The sequence below is a fragment of the Rhea americana genome, unplaced genomic scaffold, assembly GCF_003343005.1.
Source record: "Rhea americana isolate MKP2758 unplaced genomic scaffold, rheAme1 scaffold_206, whole genome shotgun sequence".
Taxonomy (NCBI): domain Eukaryota; kingdom Metazoa; phylum Chordata; class Aves; order Rheiformes; family Rheidae; genus Rhea; species Rhea americana.
Window position 1 is genome coordinate 1,457,997 of NW_028186217.1, and position 16,875 is coordinate 1,474,871.

General features: G+C 43.2%; 1 protein-coding gene across 1 annotated transcript in view; it reads right to left on the minus strand.

The window, feature by feature from the left end:
- GALNT13 (polypeptide N-acetylgalactosaminyltransferase 13) overlaps positions 1 to 16,875 on the minus strand; it is a 130,123-nt gene that overhangs the window by 19,637 nt on the left and 93,611 nt on the right. The window contains exons 9-10 of the mRNA XM_085304340.1: positions 5,598 to 5,737; positions 2,347 to 2,445 (exon numbers count right to left, since the gene is read on the minus strand). Of these exons, the coding sequence (XP_085160466.1) occupies positions 2,347 to 2,445; positions 5,598 to 5,737 (239 nt within the window). The remainder of the gene's footprint in view (positions 1 to 2,346; positions 2,446 to 5,597; positions 5,738 to 16,875) is intronic.

Here is a 16,875-nt window from a genome sequence, read left to right on the forward strand (position 1 = left end):
AGTGGACCAGGCAGTCTCCRGAGATGCCTCCAACGCCAGCTTCTCCATGACTCAGGGAAGAGGTTTTGCTCTGAAGCAACTTTCTCCCTATTCGCATTTCAAGCCACTGTGGTCAATGCATTGAGGCAAGCTCTCAAATACTGAAATACCCACCAGACTGTTCTTCAGTAAGGAACATAGGAGATTTTATTGACGACAGCACGCAGGAAGGGGAAGGAGCAGGGTGGGACTGAGCAGGGCCTGCACGGGGCGACGGGCTGCGTTCCTCGCGGTGGGGGTGCCGGGCATTGCAGGCTGCACGCAGGCAGGACTCCTCTCAGGGCCCTCACCGATCTCTGCAYCATCCTGAACACTGTGGCCAGCTTTCCATCACCGGACGGAAGTGTCAGTTGCTAAGATAGTTACATTTACCATATTTGTGCTATTGCTTACGTAGTGCTGTGATATTTGTACATAAAACCCATCAAGCTCTCTATCTAAAAGTGACATCTCAGATGGCAAAAGCACTCCGCCACCGCCCCGGCGGGCAGGAGCTGCAGCGGCCAGCCGCGCGCTCCCTCGGGCCCTCCCCGCACCAACAGCCCCTTCCTGCCCCTTCCTGCCCGCGCCGGGTCGCACGGTGCGATCGCTGTCACGAGCAGAGGCCCCGCGCTCAGGAAAACCACAGTAACGGGTGGCATTGCCATGGCAACGCGGGAAGAGATTAACCATTAAGCCCATCAAGATGATGGTAGGCAGGAAAAACAGAGACTGTCTCACCCTCTGCCAGGCCACTGAAGGGAACRCATTTCTTCTGAAATACTACAAAACCAGAAACCAGCTGTGGGAAGAAAGGCACGACGAGGACAGGTCATTCTGCCCTGATTTTGGAAGCAGACTAACAGCTGTTTGCCCGATGCATACGTAGCCAGAGTTCGAGGAGTCAACCTCAGTACCTTCCTCCTTAAACCCCACCACTGCGAAGCAAAGCTAAGCCCCCCCCGCAAGCGAKCTCCGCACAAGGCTCATTCACCGACCACCAAAGCCACCTCCCACCAGGGCTGACCTGAGAACGGGGCTGTGCACGGTCTTCCACCCAACGCAAAGAAAACAGTCCTAAGACTGCGTTCAGCTGCACAATGAAATTTGTAGGTTTTATTTTACAGATTGTTAACGGTGATCGTAACCTACCTAGAATCAGAATATTTAGTAACCTAGTTAGGATTATCTGAAATATTCGTGTCAACATAATGACAAATCCTCCAGCTCTCAACTGAAGGACAACGTGCTTCTGCACCGCCCGAGCCTTCTGCGTGACTTGGGAACTAACCCATCGCGAGAGATCGCATCTTTTTACAGCTATCTGCACTTAGCCTCTATCAGCTGACTGTCCTGATTTAAATTAGAGATATTAGGACATGTGAAGTTTGCTGGTCTTTACACAGCGGTACAATTACGAGCTAGAAGCATAGCATTTACCATTTCACTTCCTATCAGAACATACCTAAACCACAGGTGAAATAACTCACAGCCCAACTATTTGATTCTTCACTAGTATTGGAATAACTCACATGAGCTATGCAAGCCAMGTCCTCAATTTGCATGAACAATTTWTTTTTTATTTTTCATAWACACATTTTAGAAACGCATGGATTCTGCTACAACTCCTCTGGATTCTCATCCATTTCCATAAAAAAAGAATTCTTCCCCAGAAGCAAAAAGATGAAATAAGATTCATGATAAAATTTTCTAATGTTAATAACTGCAACTTTAAATGCATTTATTTGCATACTAAACAGCAGGAATGTATTCACTCAGACACTTCACACACTTAGAGATGAAGGTCTATATGCACCAAAAAGTTTTCAAAATTTGCAGCCATTATTTGAAAAACTGGCTTTTTTGAATACTCTTCAAGCTCTTAAGTGGTAAGAAGTTCAAAATGTCAAAAATGTTAGGATTTTCATTAATATGCTTGCTAACTGATACAATTGTTTTTATTGTGATGATCCAACCCATCTGCATGTGAGCTGCAATGAAACACTTTTCTATCTTGGCAAAATCACACAGTACTGCGGACAAAATACACTACATGTTGAGCCATAAGTAGTTTGCTTGTTTAAATCTGCTTGTTTAAGTAGTCCATTAATAATTTAATTTATTTAACTAATTTAAACTAATAATTTAAATTATTAATTAGTGTTTAAATAATAATAGTCAATTTTGTGTGGAAAGGAAGAAATGCCTACTGGGGAGACGAGCAGTAGCATTACCGGGGACGAGTTCAAGCTGGTCGGCAATCGTTGTGCAGGGGATTGAAGACTGAAGCAATTACTGCACAGACAATGAATAGCTCGGGGTTTTTACCTGATTTCCTCCCATGCCATGGCAGTTGAAAATGCCCACTTTTTCATTTTCCTTGCGGCCCATGTTGTCTAAACACTGATTGGTTTCAACATTTCTGATCTGAAGAAAGAAAAAGATGAAATGCTCCTTTAAAAAAAGTCTGTAAATGTYATATTTTTGCAGAATAAAACACATAACTGCATGAAAAAGTACATATTTGTGCATTCAACTATATGAATGTTTTAAGTTCCAATGTTCAAGCATGTTACATTCATAATATCAGGAAAAGAAAAGAAAATAATTACAAAGAAGTATAACGAGCGAGACTTTAAATTACKTATTAACTGCAAGCACGAACGGCACTCGAGTCAAACCTCCTCCAGTGCGCTGTGCTGTCTCGTTTACCGAGCAAAACACGCTGCCGTTTCTGAGCAATGCGGAAGCGAGGGTTTGCCCACGAGGTGCCCCGTCCTTCCCGGCCCCGGCAGGGCGCCGCGTACGGACAGTTTCTGCTCCGCGGCTCCCCGTCTGCCGGACGGCACTGTCCCGGCAGCGTCCTCGCGAACGCGCCCTCCGCGCCGCCCCGCGGARGGGGACGGGCCCCTCGCCGCAGCACCGAGCCCACGCAACCCCAGCGGGCGCAGGCGTCAGAGCATCCTATTTTTACGTATTTTTAAAATGCACGTTTGCTCAGGAGGGGGGCCGAGGACCCCTGCCCTTTGCTAGCCCTCCTGCTCGACGGGTCGGACAGCTGCGCCAGCGGGGCCCCTCTGCCCCTTGCCACCTTCAGCAGCACGGGGTGCTTTTCTTACCAAAGGACACAAGGTAAAAGCGTGCATTACCTCTCACTTCTTCTGTGAAACTATTCTGAAACTCCGTATTCTGTGACGTTTAATGCAATTATCACTCATCCTGTAATTATGCCACTCCAGGCGGCTTAGCAGGCATTGAAGTAAATAGTAAATCAATGCCGCTAGTTTGGGCTTAAAGCAGCAATATAAGTAAAAGGAGATAGTAGAATCTGTCAATAAATCTGCAGGGACAGAGTGGATCAACAGAACTCAAGCGTTTGCTTCTTAATCCACTCCAGCATTTTTAAGCCCACAGAAAGCAGCACTGCCCTTTGCTGGTGAATAACCTCTTSCTTTTTCAATCCTCCAGGTGCTGCTAAAGGAAAGGGCAACGAGGCCGTAAGCAGRAACGCCGGTTTTACACCTCGAGCTTTCCGATGATGAACGCCTCGCTGCTGTCGGCCGCTTCCCATCTCCTGCGAGCAGCTTCCAAAGCTCAAGGCCCTTGGCCGGGCCCGGCGCAGGCACCCAGGGCTCCCGCCCTCGGCTCCCCTCTGCCCGCCGCTGCTTCCCGCCACGCTCACGGCGACGCCGGCACCGCGTCCGGACGACGCGTCCAAACCGTAGCTCAAAACGGCCGGGCGTTTGTTGTTAAAAAGCACTACAGTCTGAGCACTGGGAGCCACTCCAATCCTGAGCAGCGAGTAAACGGGAAAACTGCCGAAACTTCATCTTTGACCCAGGAAAAATCCTCATTTCACACCCTGCTGAGCTACTTCAACTTTCCCAGGACAAACTCAATTTCATGGAAAGCTCCCTTCAAGCCTTTTTTCTTAAATCACCTTTTTGTAGAAACAGAGTCTGAAACATTTCCAAGGAAAACAAGCTTGTGTTTTGCAACCCTTGATTCATTAAAACGAACACTTTTTTGAAAATTCCTCTGTAGTCATTATGTCTTGGGTTCACAAAATAATTCCTGTCTCGTGTTTACTTTGCATCCAGTTTCAATGTTACACGAGTAAAATGTAAAGTTAAAGAACAGTTGACATTCGCCACATTTTGCAACAAGCCATATGCCCTTTCAGAGGCGTATTTTCATCCTTCYAGGAAGTTTAGATCTAATATAAAATCCAGCTGGACAGCAGTTACGTTCTAATTGAATGGAAATCTTAGTTTCAAATAAAAGCTTGGCAATTTTCAGGATCTGCTAATTAAGTCTGTGATGCATATGCTTTCTAATCTTCTTGGGAAATTCAGTTCTGGGCAATCCACGCCTCCGAAATCTCAGCTCAAGACTGTGCCCTTCATTTATAAAAGCAACAGTYATATTTCAGTAAGCTCTACCGGCAACAGCCAAATACAGTGCAAGTTGAAACGTCACGTAACGCTGATCGTTGCTTCTAAAACGTCGGGTGGTGCTAAGACACAAGCAAAGCAAACGCGAACGTTACCTGATTTCAGGTTACGCCTGCGCTGCCGTGCAGGAAGTCACGAGCAAATTTAGGATGATCATCCCGAACGGGTGAAAATTACCGTTTCACCGCCGCTCCTCGCACGCAGGCCGAAGCGTGCCGCRCGGAGCCGAGCCCCGCGCCGAGCGCTCCCCGCGGGCTGCGAGCGTGAGCCTCAGCCCACAGCTCTGCCCGGCTGCCGTTCCCATGGAAACCGCAGCCGTGTTGGTGAAAATAAGGTGCTTTTAATAACTATTTTATTATTTTCACATAGTTCTGTTTTCCAGCCTGACAATACCACACAGAGCTGTATTATTTGACATCTGTCAGACAAGCTCTTTCCTTGCCGTAAAACCACGTTTCACTTTATTTTGTCATGTTTAAACTAGAAACCCTGCTGTGACTTTTGTTTTTCAGCGCAGCTGCAAGTTTCAACAGTACATTACTTTCCTGGATGTAACAACACCATATGTTCTTCTGGTTGCTGTTCTATCAATTGCTATCTTTAAATCAAAGCATTCAAGAGTTTTTAAAAGTCAGCTTWGGTACAACTCAATAGAATATTTTTAATAGTAAATTTTCCGAATTCTAAAGAGACTTCAGTTCTTGGTTCTGCTCAAATCATCAGATTTTCAGGTATGTTTGTGATATTCAGCTCTAGGCATCCTTGCTGGAAAACACAGTATAAGCAAATAAAAACTTTTTACTTTAAAAAAGGGCTTATTCTACTCTACGTATATATGTATTATTTAATAATTTATAAGTATTAGTCACAATCATTGTTTTTCCAATATACTGCTCAATTTGACAGATAAATTTTTAATGATGAACATTTTCAGAGGGGCAATACACCCTTATGAAGGATTTAGAAAAAAGATAATCTGCTCAAGATGGAAGATAAATAAATATAGAGAATGTTCACAAGCTCTTTATTCATTTCTGCAGAAACAGTCCATCTTATTAGCAATGACCCCATTTGCACTATTTACTTATTGCTTTAATTTAGTTTAATAAAGTAAATAATTCATACCTCACCAAGTGAGTAATAGCGCCGTGGGATCTGGGAGTCTGGATAGACGTTTTCTAGGTACCACGAGAAGGGTTTGCACTTCAGCGTCTCTCTCAGTGCTTTTCTCACTGATACATCACCATAATCCACTTTAACAACACCTGCAATTTTTAAGAGAATACATGATCGAAGTACAGTTTTTGCATAGCTGCAAAGAATAAATTACTGATCATTTTCCAGTTTTCATGATTTCCCTTTAATTATCATCCATTTGCTATAATTATAACATTGTATGAATACATGTGCAGCTGCTGCAGCACATATCTTTACAAACATTAAATAAACGATTTAGCAAATTGAAAAGCTTGAAATTTGTACTTTTTTTTCCTTACAGCTAATTTACCAATCTGAAAAGGCACGGTCATTGAATTTTTTGATTTCTTCATATTCCCRAATATTAAAGCCCATTCATTTAGGAGGTCAGGAGCAAATTTCAATTGGATAGCATCCAAGTATTTCAGATCAAATAACAGCTCATCTAACTTCTCTTTTACTAAATGCTGTGCAGGGTTTATTTGATCTGATCCTCTCAGAAAGAAACCCATATCCATTCACATTTTTACAAACCATTTTTCAAAAGCATCTTGCTAATGTTTTCAAACATACACTGTTCTGGGAGAAATAACTGGAATGAAATATGGCTCTTTTACTGAAGTAATCAAGAGTTAGCTTACAACTGCAGGAGGCTGAYCGAGAACAAAACTTTGGCCAGAAAGGCTTCCCACCCCTTACCCACCCACGCCCAGCACGGACCCATTCTTCAGCCCTGAGAGCACCCACTGCCCTGCGGCACACCTCACAGCAGAGCTATTACCCTCGTTAATGCTATTATAAAATCACAGCTAATTAGTACGTCCTGCAACAGGAAAGCGAGCGGAGGGGATGTGGTGGMAGGTCTCCTGGAGATCCTGAGGGATGCAGGACCCTGGGGCTCGCCTGCCCCAGCTCGGTGAGGGGTGGTCACCAGGTGGGAGGACGTATTGGTGAAGGGGAGGACTATCTCAGTCCTCTTGGCCGAAGCCGTCCTACTTTTCATGACACAATGAAATCATCACCATGTCCAGTGCTCTCCTTCCCATGGCAATTCTTTGCATTGGAGACCTGTGTTGGTGGCACTTTGCTGGCCACCAGCAAGGAGTGTTGCACAGGTCACAACACAAGAGATACAGTTCACAGAGGAGAAGAAAGCAGATTAGGAATCAGAAAAAGGGGAAATCAGCTAGCAATCCACTACATGCTAAGAGTATGGTCCATATCCTTATGATCTTGCATCAGACACAAACACACATACCATACATTTAATGGCAAGTATACATTAACACTGCTGAAAGATGAAGTTCAAGAAAAAGATGACTTGAAGTCTACATCATAATAAGTTCCTTATCCCTTCTAAGTTTGGGAGTGTTCTCAAAGCCTTTGAGATCTAGCACTTGCCCTCCAACCAGTGTTGACTAGATAATATAAAGAGCCGTTGCCCAGCTCCCTGCTCATACTGAAGTCAATGATGATCTTGCCATCAGCAAACAGTAGCAGAGTTTATCTGCCATGAGAGCGCCTGGGAAGTCCACCCAGAACATGTATAGTTCATGAGGAAAGGGCAGGCAAGCTCAGCTATATGCCTTTCCACTAGCATCTTAAAACAAGGGATAAAAATCAATCATATTGAGAAGAAATCTGTCAGACACACAGATTTAGTACRAAGTTTTCCKTTATATTAAGGAAAAATATAATCAWCTTCTTAACCTTTTATATGAAGAAAATGTAACAGATAAACTATTATTYTTATTTTACCCTCTCACCAAGTTGAATTTTTTGCAGCTTTACAGATGATTTTCAGAGTTTAATATAAAACTGAACTAGTAGCAGGCAATATGCTTTTCAATATTGACATATATTTTCAGTACTCTTTGGGGAAGAGCAGGATAGCTAAGGAAGGCAGAGTGCCTCACAGGAAGAAATATAAAGGCCAATCCAAAGGTTCTTGCTACATGGTTATATCGAATCGTTAGGAACTAGAACTCTAAAAGCATCTGAATAAATAGTTAAAAATATTCTCTGTATTCTAGTTTAGTCATCATTCTTAGATGAGGGATTTCCTGTGAAAGTGCCTTTGGAAGAAATAGCGGAAGCCAAAACACTAGTTTCCAGCACTCAGCTGYTACTGGTTTATTCCCACTGCAACACATGAGATAACTGCTCACAGCACTTCAGCCACACCGCAGACATTAGAAGGGCAGCAGATCACGACGTCCACACAAAGCTGTCTTTGAGCCGCGCTGATCGATGAGGTGCCGGCTTGCCCTCCTCATCTTCCTCTCAAGCCTCATCGCAACAAGGGCTTGCTGCAAACGCTCCCCTGGCGTTCGCTCYGCTCTACGACACGCCACCACGCTGACATCAAAAAGTTTCTCAGAATACACTGAATTTGATTAATTTKCAAACTGAAAAACCATTAAAAGGGTTTTTATAACTGTGAAATATCATATCAAACTCCAAGTTTGTAACTCCGAGTTTACAGCCAGTTTATAACAGCTATACAACTATCTACAGTYACCACTATCGGTTCTTTTTCAGTGTTGGGATGATTTTGGAAGTAGTTCCTCAGCCTACTGGCCTTTATTTTGAAATACATTTTTAGGTAGATTAGTAGCATAGTTATTTTTATCAGTATTTTAAAGAAATGCTCTCTATAACTCCAGGGCATCCAAATACAGAGCAAGGATATATTGGTCACGATGTTTGATTTACTAGCTTTCAGTCAGTTTTGAGTACATGGAGGTACTGCCACATTTAAAGAGTTTCCAGTCATACTTAGAAAGACACTACCAGATTTATAAATGAAATCCAGCTAGCTTACACGCTACATTCCCATCATCTTCTACTTTCCATTATTTATGGGATCTTTTTTGAAATTATTATTGAGGTAAAACTCGAAGGATACTAGTGTATTCTCCTAAGAAATCAGGCCCTGAAGCACAAGTTGCTATCAAWTTTTAAAGAAACTCAGTAAGCAACAACAGTTGAACTATTCATTATTATTTTTTAAAAAATTCAAAAAGTTCATATCTATTTCCTAAATATTTACCTGTTACGTCTTTGAGAAATTAGGCTAATGTATGATTGTTTAATTGTAGGATAGTACTTAATTCTAGATAATTAAATAAAATACTGGATACACCGTAAATTATTGCTACAGGCTAAAATCAAGCAAATGCTCCCGGGGAAGCACTTTAGCCTGATAATAATGACTGAGGGCGACGGATGCATAATCAACGCCGCATCAGCAAAAATTCCTCGGAAACTGGAAGGGCTTGGTCAGTGCCAAGAAATTAAGCAGTACTTACGCAAGCCTTGGAGAAGGACAAAATTTTAACATCTCCGTGGAAAGAACGAGGATCCAACCCCTTGCCACAAGKCTGGCAACGGGGCAGGGTGGCGAGGGCAGGGGCCAGCTCCTGCCCGTGAGCCGAGTCCGGGGCAACGCCAGGGCTTCGCGCAGGACGCCGGGCACCGTGGAAGGACATGGAGGGCCAGGGAAGGTTTGGAGGCATGGGGAAAACCTATGTCTGGCTACAGTATCTGCGGTAACGTATTCTGGTAGATTTTATAAACATTTTTRAAGGATTTGAAGAGTTTTCTTTTTAATTGAAAGAAACGGAGAACACACCAACTGTTCTGGAATCAAGGAGCTTCAACACAGAATTTCCTTCCACTGTGTTTCAGGGAATAAAAGCATCCAAAGATCAGTATTATGGTCGTTATGTAACATTTTATTGTGAAGTATCAACTGTTGTCTAAGTACAACTCATCATGTATGTGAACAGCCCCAAGTATTCAATTCATTGTTTAATTTAACACATACTGCCTAAAACACGTTGGTTAAGTGTGTATAAATGCTGCTGAACTAGTCGATCTSCTGAGGTCCACTCCAACCCRAATTATTCTATGATTAGGGTTGGACAGTGTGCAGAAGCACCTCAGCTTTTACGCACCCTGTCCCCACCTGATTTTGAGAGGAAGGTGTTTGCTTTTTCTTGAGAAGATTCATTAAAGTAATTCATGCTTGCTATTCCAGATTGGAGGCATGTGAAATCATCAGTCATTCTTAAAAGCCTGKAAGGGCCTTAAAATTATCATCAGCAGAAATGAAGCATTTCCAAATTCACCATTAGAAAGAAAATGTGGATATCAGTCTTCCTCTCTTTTTCATCGCTAGCTTTTCTGCTTACGGCAATACTAGTCAGTCTCATTTGAAAATGAGCTTATGATGCAGAAACGTGATAAAGGGTTAATTTAAAACTCCAGTTTAGATAAGGTCTCATGATTCAAAGGATGCATAAGGACTTTTTCCTTCAATAGTTGCAATGGGTTTAACACTTGCCAAATGGGTTCTTATCTTAAGACAACATGTTCTTAGAAGCACTGAGACCCTCCTGTTTCATCTCAGTGTGCCCAACTCCTATGCTTCTGCTAATCAGCATCTTATGGCTGGTTTGTCAGTATTTCTTTTGCACAGCGATTACCCATTTAGAATTTGTCAGTAAAACTGGCAATAATTCTGAAAGGAAAACTTTTATGTCTCTGCCTCCAAGATCACACATTTATTTTGGTCTGACAGCCACAAGAATCCTTCAAATGAAGGTAATAGCAAATGGAAGAAGAATGTCACAACCAGATGCCTAAGCTCTGGTGTGGAAAGCACTCCTGCAACTTGCACGTGATGACAGCGTGACGAGGTACCGCACTGGAGACCTGAAGGTCTGTCCTGAAGACAGGACAGGCTTATGTATGGGCCAACATGAAAATAGGAACTCCTCGCATTTTTGGTCAAACCAGCATGCTTCTCCAACGTCCCTGGGCAGAGAGGCACACTCGGCAGGATTCCCCGCAGCACTGTGCTGGTACTGTGAAACATCTGCTGTCCTCCACATTTAGTCAGACATGCAGAAGGCAGTATTCTGATGAAATCAAAGTTGCACTTTTATCTGCATCGTTATGTCAAGGAAACACTACAAATAGTTCAAAAATAAACTTTCACACACTGAACAAATCTTAGTCACTGCTTGCAGAAACCATGATCTAACCAACCAAAAACGATAACTGTTTCCAGGAGCTCTACAACCACCACAGCCTTGAAAACTATCTATGCAAGACAACTTGGATCAGACTACTTTACTGAAGTGTCTCTCTATTACCACAACAGGACCGAAGAAGCAAAGACAGGGGAGTACCTGCCTCGGCATCAGGTAGGGTATGCTGCACAAGTTTTGCCGGAGGAATAGCTGTCCTTCATGAATACTGATGGTGGAAAAATAAAGATGCTTGCCTGACTTTAGAAGTCATCTCTGCAATGTGAACTACATAGAACCGACCTGGAAATATCTTTGCATTTTGAAAAGAGGAACTTTTTCACCATTTACGCATGTTTTAAAGGCAAGCTTTTACTGGAAAGGGGGAGTAGATGACAGTGAGTGGGCGCCACTTCTTGGGGAAGAGATATGTGTTACTGCTATTATTTGTGCTGCTCAGTTCTTATCTATAATTAAGCTAATCTTCCTCGTGGGAAGGCACTCAAGGTGTTAGAAAAAAACAGTAACTGTGTTTTGTAGTGCTTTGTACTGCAGGGATCTGATAAAGCCGAACACGAGGAGAAAGGACATTAGCATGGTTGGAGCCTGTGATCACCAGCACCACCACAGCCGTCCCCCACCGCGCACACGTTGCTATTCTACTTACGGACGCACCAGAAGCGGCAGTCTCCCAGGGAAAATACCCTGTGGGCTCAGTGGACACCCCGCCTCTGTTCTGCTTTCCCATTTTCGCATGGATTTCCCGTTCCGGATTTGCTAGGTGGAGACCCCCGAGGAGGCAGAGGCCCCAGAGGACCTCCAGCGCCGCACCACGACTTTCCCATCACGGGTGACGGGTTGCTCAGGTACACGAGGGGAAGCGCATGGAGGTGGAGCTGCATAAACAGACAGCAGTAGCCTTTTCTCATTTAGTCTGTCTCACCTGCATAATTGARCTTCCTGTAATTCAACAAACTAGAAAAAGATAAAATTTAAAGTTTTACAAAATCTCGCACCAGAGGTCTCCTTCTCCACCGCGCCGCGGGCACGTGCGCTCTGCTTTTCCTTCCAGCAGGAACCTCAGCTGTGCAGACCCCGCGTAAGCTTTTATGTTCCCTTCTGCTCAATTTAAACCAGCCTAATATGAATCAATACCTATTTAGTGTCACTACTTGCTAAATAATCAATGGGACTCGGAGGAAATATGAAAGTAATGACTTGTAACTCTGCTTACATTTAAATAAGAAAATGGGAGAGAAACGTCCTTGAATGGAAAAAAATACAGCATCAGAAGAAGCTATGGAAAGGGTGGCATGCAAAAGAATAGATTAAAAATATCTCAGGAAAGAAAGCAGATTAGTTTAACAGAGCAGATGTGTTTCAAGCAGAACAAATTGAATCATTGTAGAATTAAGCCTGCATTTTTTCTAATGTATCCTGCAAATACGCTTGCAAGAATACAATTGCAAAATGGGGTAAATGCATCATTTCTATGGAAGAAGACATTTACTTGTAATGATAAAGATGGAAGCATTTCACTGGAATGAAATACAAAGTTGCAAAAGTGAGAATAATTTCCTTTATATAATAAAACTTAATTCAGATTCAGCTCTTGCAGTCTTTTGCTGTCTCACAAAGATAAAAAAAATTGTTTCATTGAACTAATATTCTGGTGTGCGCAGATGGACAGCAATGTGAACAGAGAAGCCAGCTTCTGCATTTCTTTCTCTAGCGGAGTTTTGAAACTCTGCGTTGCCTYGCATAGTAGCCAGCTCATTATTTGAGACGCCCCATTTAAATTACAAAGCTAAGAAGCAAATTAGGAGGCAAATTCAGAACGCCAGAGGTGGAGATGGCTTTGTTTGATTGATTTTTGCTTTTTTAACAAAAACYAAAGTGGCATTCAAATTTGTGTTTCATAGGATTAAACATGGCAACGTGCTAAATTAAAAATGAGTTTTCAAAATCAGAAGGTCTGGTAGGACATAAATAACAGAGTGAGGAGATTTGCTAATACTTTCCGAAAGATACCAGTTTCTGCATCAACACGGTTCAGCTGGTGTCTCTGAGGACACTCCTACTCAGCATGCTGCCTTTTTCCTGAAGCCGGCGGAGGGCGAGCGCTTGGCGCAGCACCAGGGGTGACAGTCCCACTCACTCCCTCGCCAACACCGCGGAGCGAGTCAGCCCAGCCAGCTGCACCGGGCAGCATCACTCCTGCAGGGTTTCCAAAGCTTCTCACAATGCAATTCAGAAAGCAAGACTTGTAATGCTGGACACTCACAAATCACACGGATGTTCAGTTAGTATCTGTATCAAAAGCAGACAAATTAATTGGCAACTTGTACAATTTCTAATCAGTCAAAAGAGTAAAGAAGTTGGCGTTCTTTGACATGTCACAAAAACACAYACAATGCACAAAAAAGTCAAACAAAATGTCCTAACTCACCCTCCCCAACCACACCTTGTATCCCTCACTCTAAGAGGCTCTTACTTTAACTCACCAGCAATTTAAGATAAATTCATGTAGCAGTTTCCTAGTGTGAAATATGGTATCACATCTGAGTTTTCCATGGGAAAATGTCAGCTATATGTGCTTGGGGGAAGTAAGCTGTAGATTTCTACCACACAACAACATTATTCAAGAAAATGAGTCAATAATTGYCAATGTTTCTGCAAATAAAGCATTGTCCTGATAGTGTGCTGCACTTTAAAGCTTCTTCTATCAAAAAAAAATAAGACTTTAAATGATATTTTACCCTATAAACAAACATTTAATTTAGGCTACTTATACCTGCATATTTTAGACAGAAAAGCAGAGGCTTAGCGAGACTAATGAACCCTTACACTGCCACTTGGGTCCTGCGGCAGCCCGTGGAGAGCTCCTGGCACCTACTGCAGGTCGCTGCACGCTCGCTGATGCCCTCCACCCCCTGCCCTTCCTTTCCAGCAAGCCTTGCTGCAGCTACAGTTCCTAAAGATTTAAGTATGCGATCATTAAAGTTCTAGCAAGCTGGTAATAATGGYCACAACTGTAATTTTTATGACTTAGAATCATAATAACAAACAGAGTCTTAACAGAATAACACTAAGCAGAAAAGGCACGGGCGTTCAGGGTGAATGCTTCCTGATACATAATTCATTCAACTGTTGTATTTTTGCTGTATCTTTTCATTCTTTTTCAGCATTAGTAACTGAGTAGTTTTGGTGAGTAATTCTTCAGCATTAAATTGTTTCTGAAGAGCAAAATTCTCTTTTCAGTTACTTTTGCCAATTACATTAGCTGGACAAATCTGGCCAGTCCAACAAAGACCCAGGCTGAACCCGGGCACTGGAAATACACAGACTTGCAAAAAACCCTTTAAAGTTTTAGGTTGTATAGGCAGTGCTGTCAGCAAACTCATTTTGGGGCTGCTGCAGAAGGTGGGCGTGAAGGCACAGCCCAAGCGGGGTGGGGGCGGCGTGGCAGGAGCAGACCCCACGTCCCCCGAGCCCCTTGGGCCACCGCCAGYGCCTGCCTCCGCCCGGCGCAGACCTGCACTCACCAGAAGAGCTGYGGTTTTGGCTAAGCTCTCATTTCAGACACCTTCGCACCTAGCTGTGCTAAATATATATGGGTGTACATATACGCACCTGTAATTTTTCAAATAAACAAGAAAAAAAGAGCTCTTCTTAGAATCAGTGAGTCACACTGTAAGAACCTTGCAGTGTGCTTGCTTTTGCTCAATATGTATTTTTCTCAGTTAGTATGAAGAGTAGAGCAGCACTTAAGAAAAGCTCAATAAGCAAGGAATGTTAATATGATTCAGCAGTGCCTTAAAAATACTAGCAGAGAGACAACAGGAAAAAAAGTACTTCTTGATTCAGAAAACAAGGGAGAAGCTGCCATGCATATCCCTTCTCACCCACAGCCTGGCCTCTCAGGTGTCTCACGCAAGGGCTGTAGGAGCAGTRCTTCCAAAGACGTTTATACATATGGAGTGGAAGCACATTTTCCATGCTCGAGAGCACTCACACGAACGCATTTACACGTGTCTCGGGCCRCGTGAACGCCTAGCCCACCACGTGACGGCTGACTCGCGCCGTGCATTGCAGCACTTGTTCACACCGCGTTCAGCACTGCCGCTGAATTTCATGGGAGATGTGGTTGAGCAAGGAACTTAGACAGGCCTGCTGCTATCTGCAATGCTGCAAAGGTTGTGTTAAGCATCATGCTGGATTTCTTTATCCCTAGCACGCTCATTTTCTAGCCAGGTCGAGTACAGGAAAAACAGCACAACCAGGCAGTGCAATGCTTCATTCACAGGGAAGACCAGCCCTCCCTGGGCAACAGCTTTCATGACTGAATCACCGCAGAGTTCTTCTCTTATGTGGGTCCACAAGAGCAGCCATGCACATCTCACTACACGTCCTGCACCTAGTGCCACGGGTTAAACGAGTGTATTTGGGAATTGCTGCACTYAGAGCTCTGGTAGACCTGCAGCACTACGATTCTAACAGTTAAGCAAAGAGCAAAAATGTTTATCAAGAGCCCTTACTCGCTAAATTGATACAGTCATCATCAACCTAATTATATAATTACACTCGAAAAAAGGATTGAACATCATCTGCTGAGTAAATCTAAGTAAAACACAAGCACTTATCTGGTAATTCCAAATTAAAACTATGAAGTACTATGCATAAATTCTCAGTAATACCTTAAATAAAGCGCTCTAAAAATAATGTAACTTTGCATTGTAGCCTGATATGCCAGGTAGTACATTGGGTTGAATATAAACTGATCACTAGCAAGATAAAGTGGTTTAGCAGTGCCGTARGTGCACAGAGAAACTGAACTATTACACGCTTCATCTGTTTCAGCGCAGCGTGCAAATGCAGGCCCGTTGCCTGATCAGATACAGTATTTCAATACATAAATTGACATAATTGTCTACATTTTTGAAACATACTGGTTGAGTGAGACATGCTGGAACAACTTGAAAAAGATGGTGAATATTGTCACTAGGGCTGGTAAGTCAGGTGATGTGGGCAGGCTGAGAATGCACATAYGGTGCTGCAGAGTCTTTGTTAGCTTCCCACCAAATAAAATTCAAAACTACTTTTCACATACAATACTTACACCACACCAAAAAGATAAGTGATCCTCATTACATTTTCAGTGTGTGACCTTACCACGAGTTTGCAACGCAGCCCTAGTCTTGGTAAACACAGCTTTCACATGCCAGCAGCGGCACCAGGACCCTCCTCTAGGCATGAGGGACAAAGGCACTATTCACTACAAAACACACAGCGAAAATAAAACTACGTTGTTTTCTCGTACACCGGTGCCAAATGACACAAATAGAGTATTCTTCTACAAGAATTGTTTCTCTGACTTTTTAGACAAGAAAATTCGGGATCATTCTTTCCACGCTGTATGCCTTCCCTGAATAAAAGAAGGAGCTCTGCCATCAGGGAGACCGCGAACGAGTAGGAATAGGCAGCCACGATGAACTAGAAGGTATTGGCAGGTTTTGAGGAAAGGTCAGAGCWGCTAGATGCGTCTCTGCAACAGATAACATTCAGGGTTTGTTGCCTGGTCCGTAGGTAARCCCCTGCCCGGGTCTGCTCCGGCTTGCCTGCAGCTGCCCCGGGCACGCTCTTGCAGCCRCCGCAGCCCCCAAGCCCGCCCCGCCATCGCCTTCTTACGCACTGCTGTTTTAAACACCTTTACGTTCCACTCTTCTTCCAAGGAGGACACCAGCCATAAACTGCCTTTAACTGCACAATCTGTCTTTAAAGCTCGTCATTGCCATGAGGCTGATAAAAAATAACTCACTAAGGTCTCCCTCCCCCCCCCCTTAAATAATCAGAATCACCCAGAAAAGCCACAATTTCATTGCATTATTATTTAATGTAGCAACAATACAGCAGTTAATGGAAACACTGCATTTTTAAAGTATAAATGTTATACGATAGCATGGAGGAGCTTACTTTAATTGAATTGTCACTAAAGCAGAACTTCTATACACTGTCTACAAGAGCTTCCASATGAAAAAAAGATCATTCCATGAAAAATATTGCTTCTAGGGATGCCATCTTTCTGGAAGCAGTTGTTCAATTGAAGATAAAGTGATGAAATATTATTTTATAAAAAACTTTCTCAAACTGAAAATAATTAACAAAAAAAG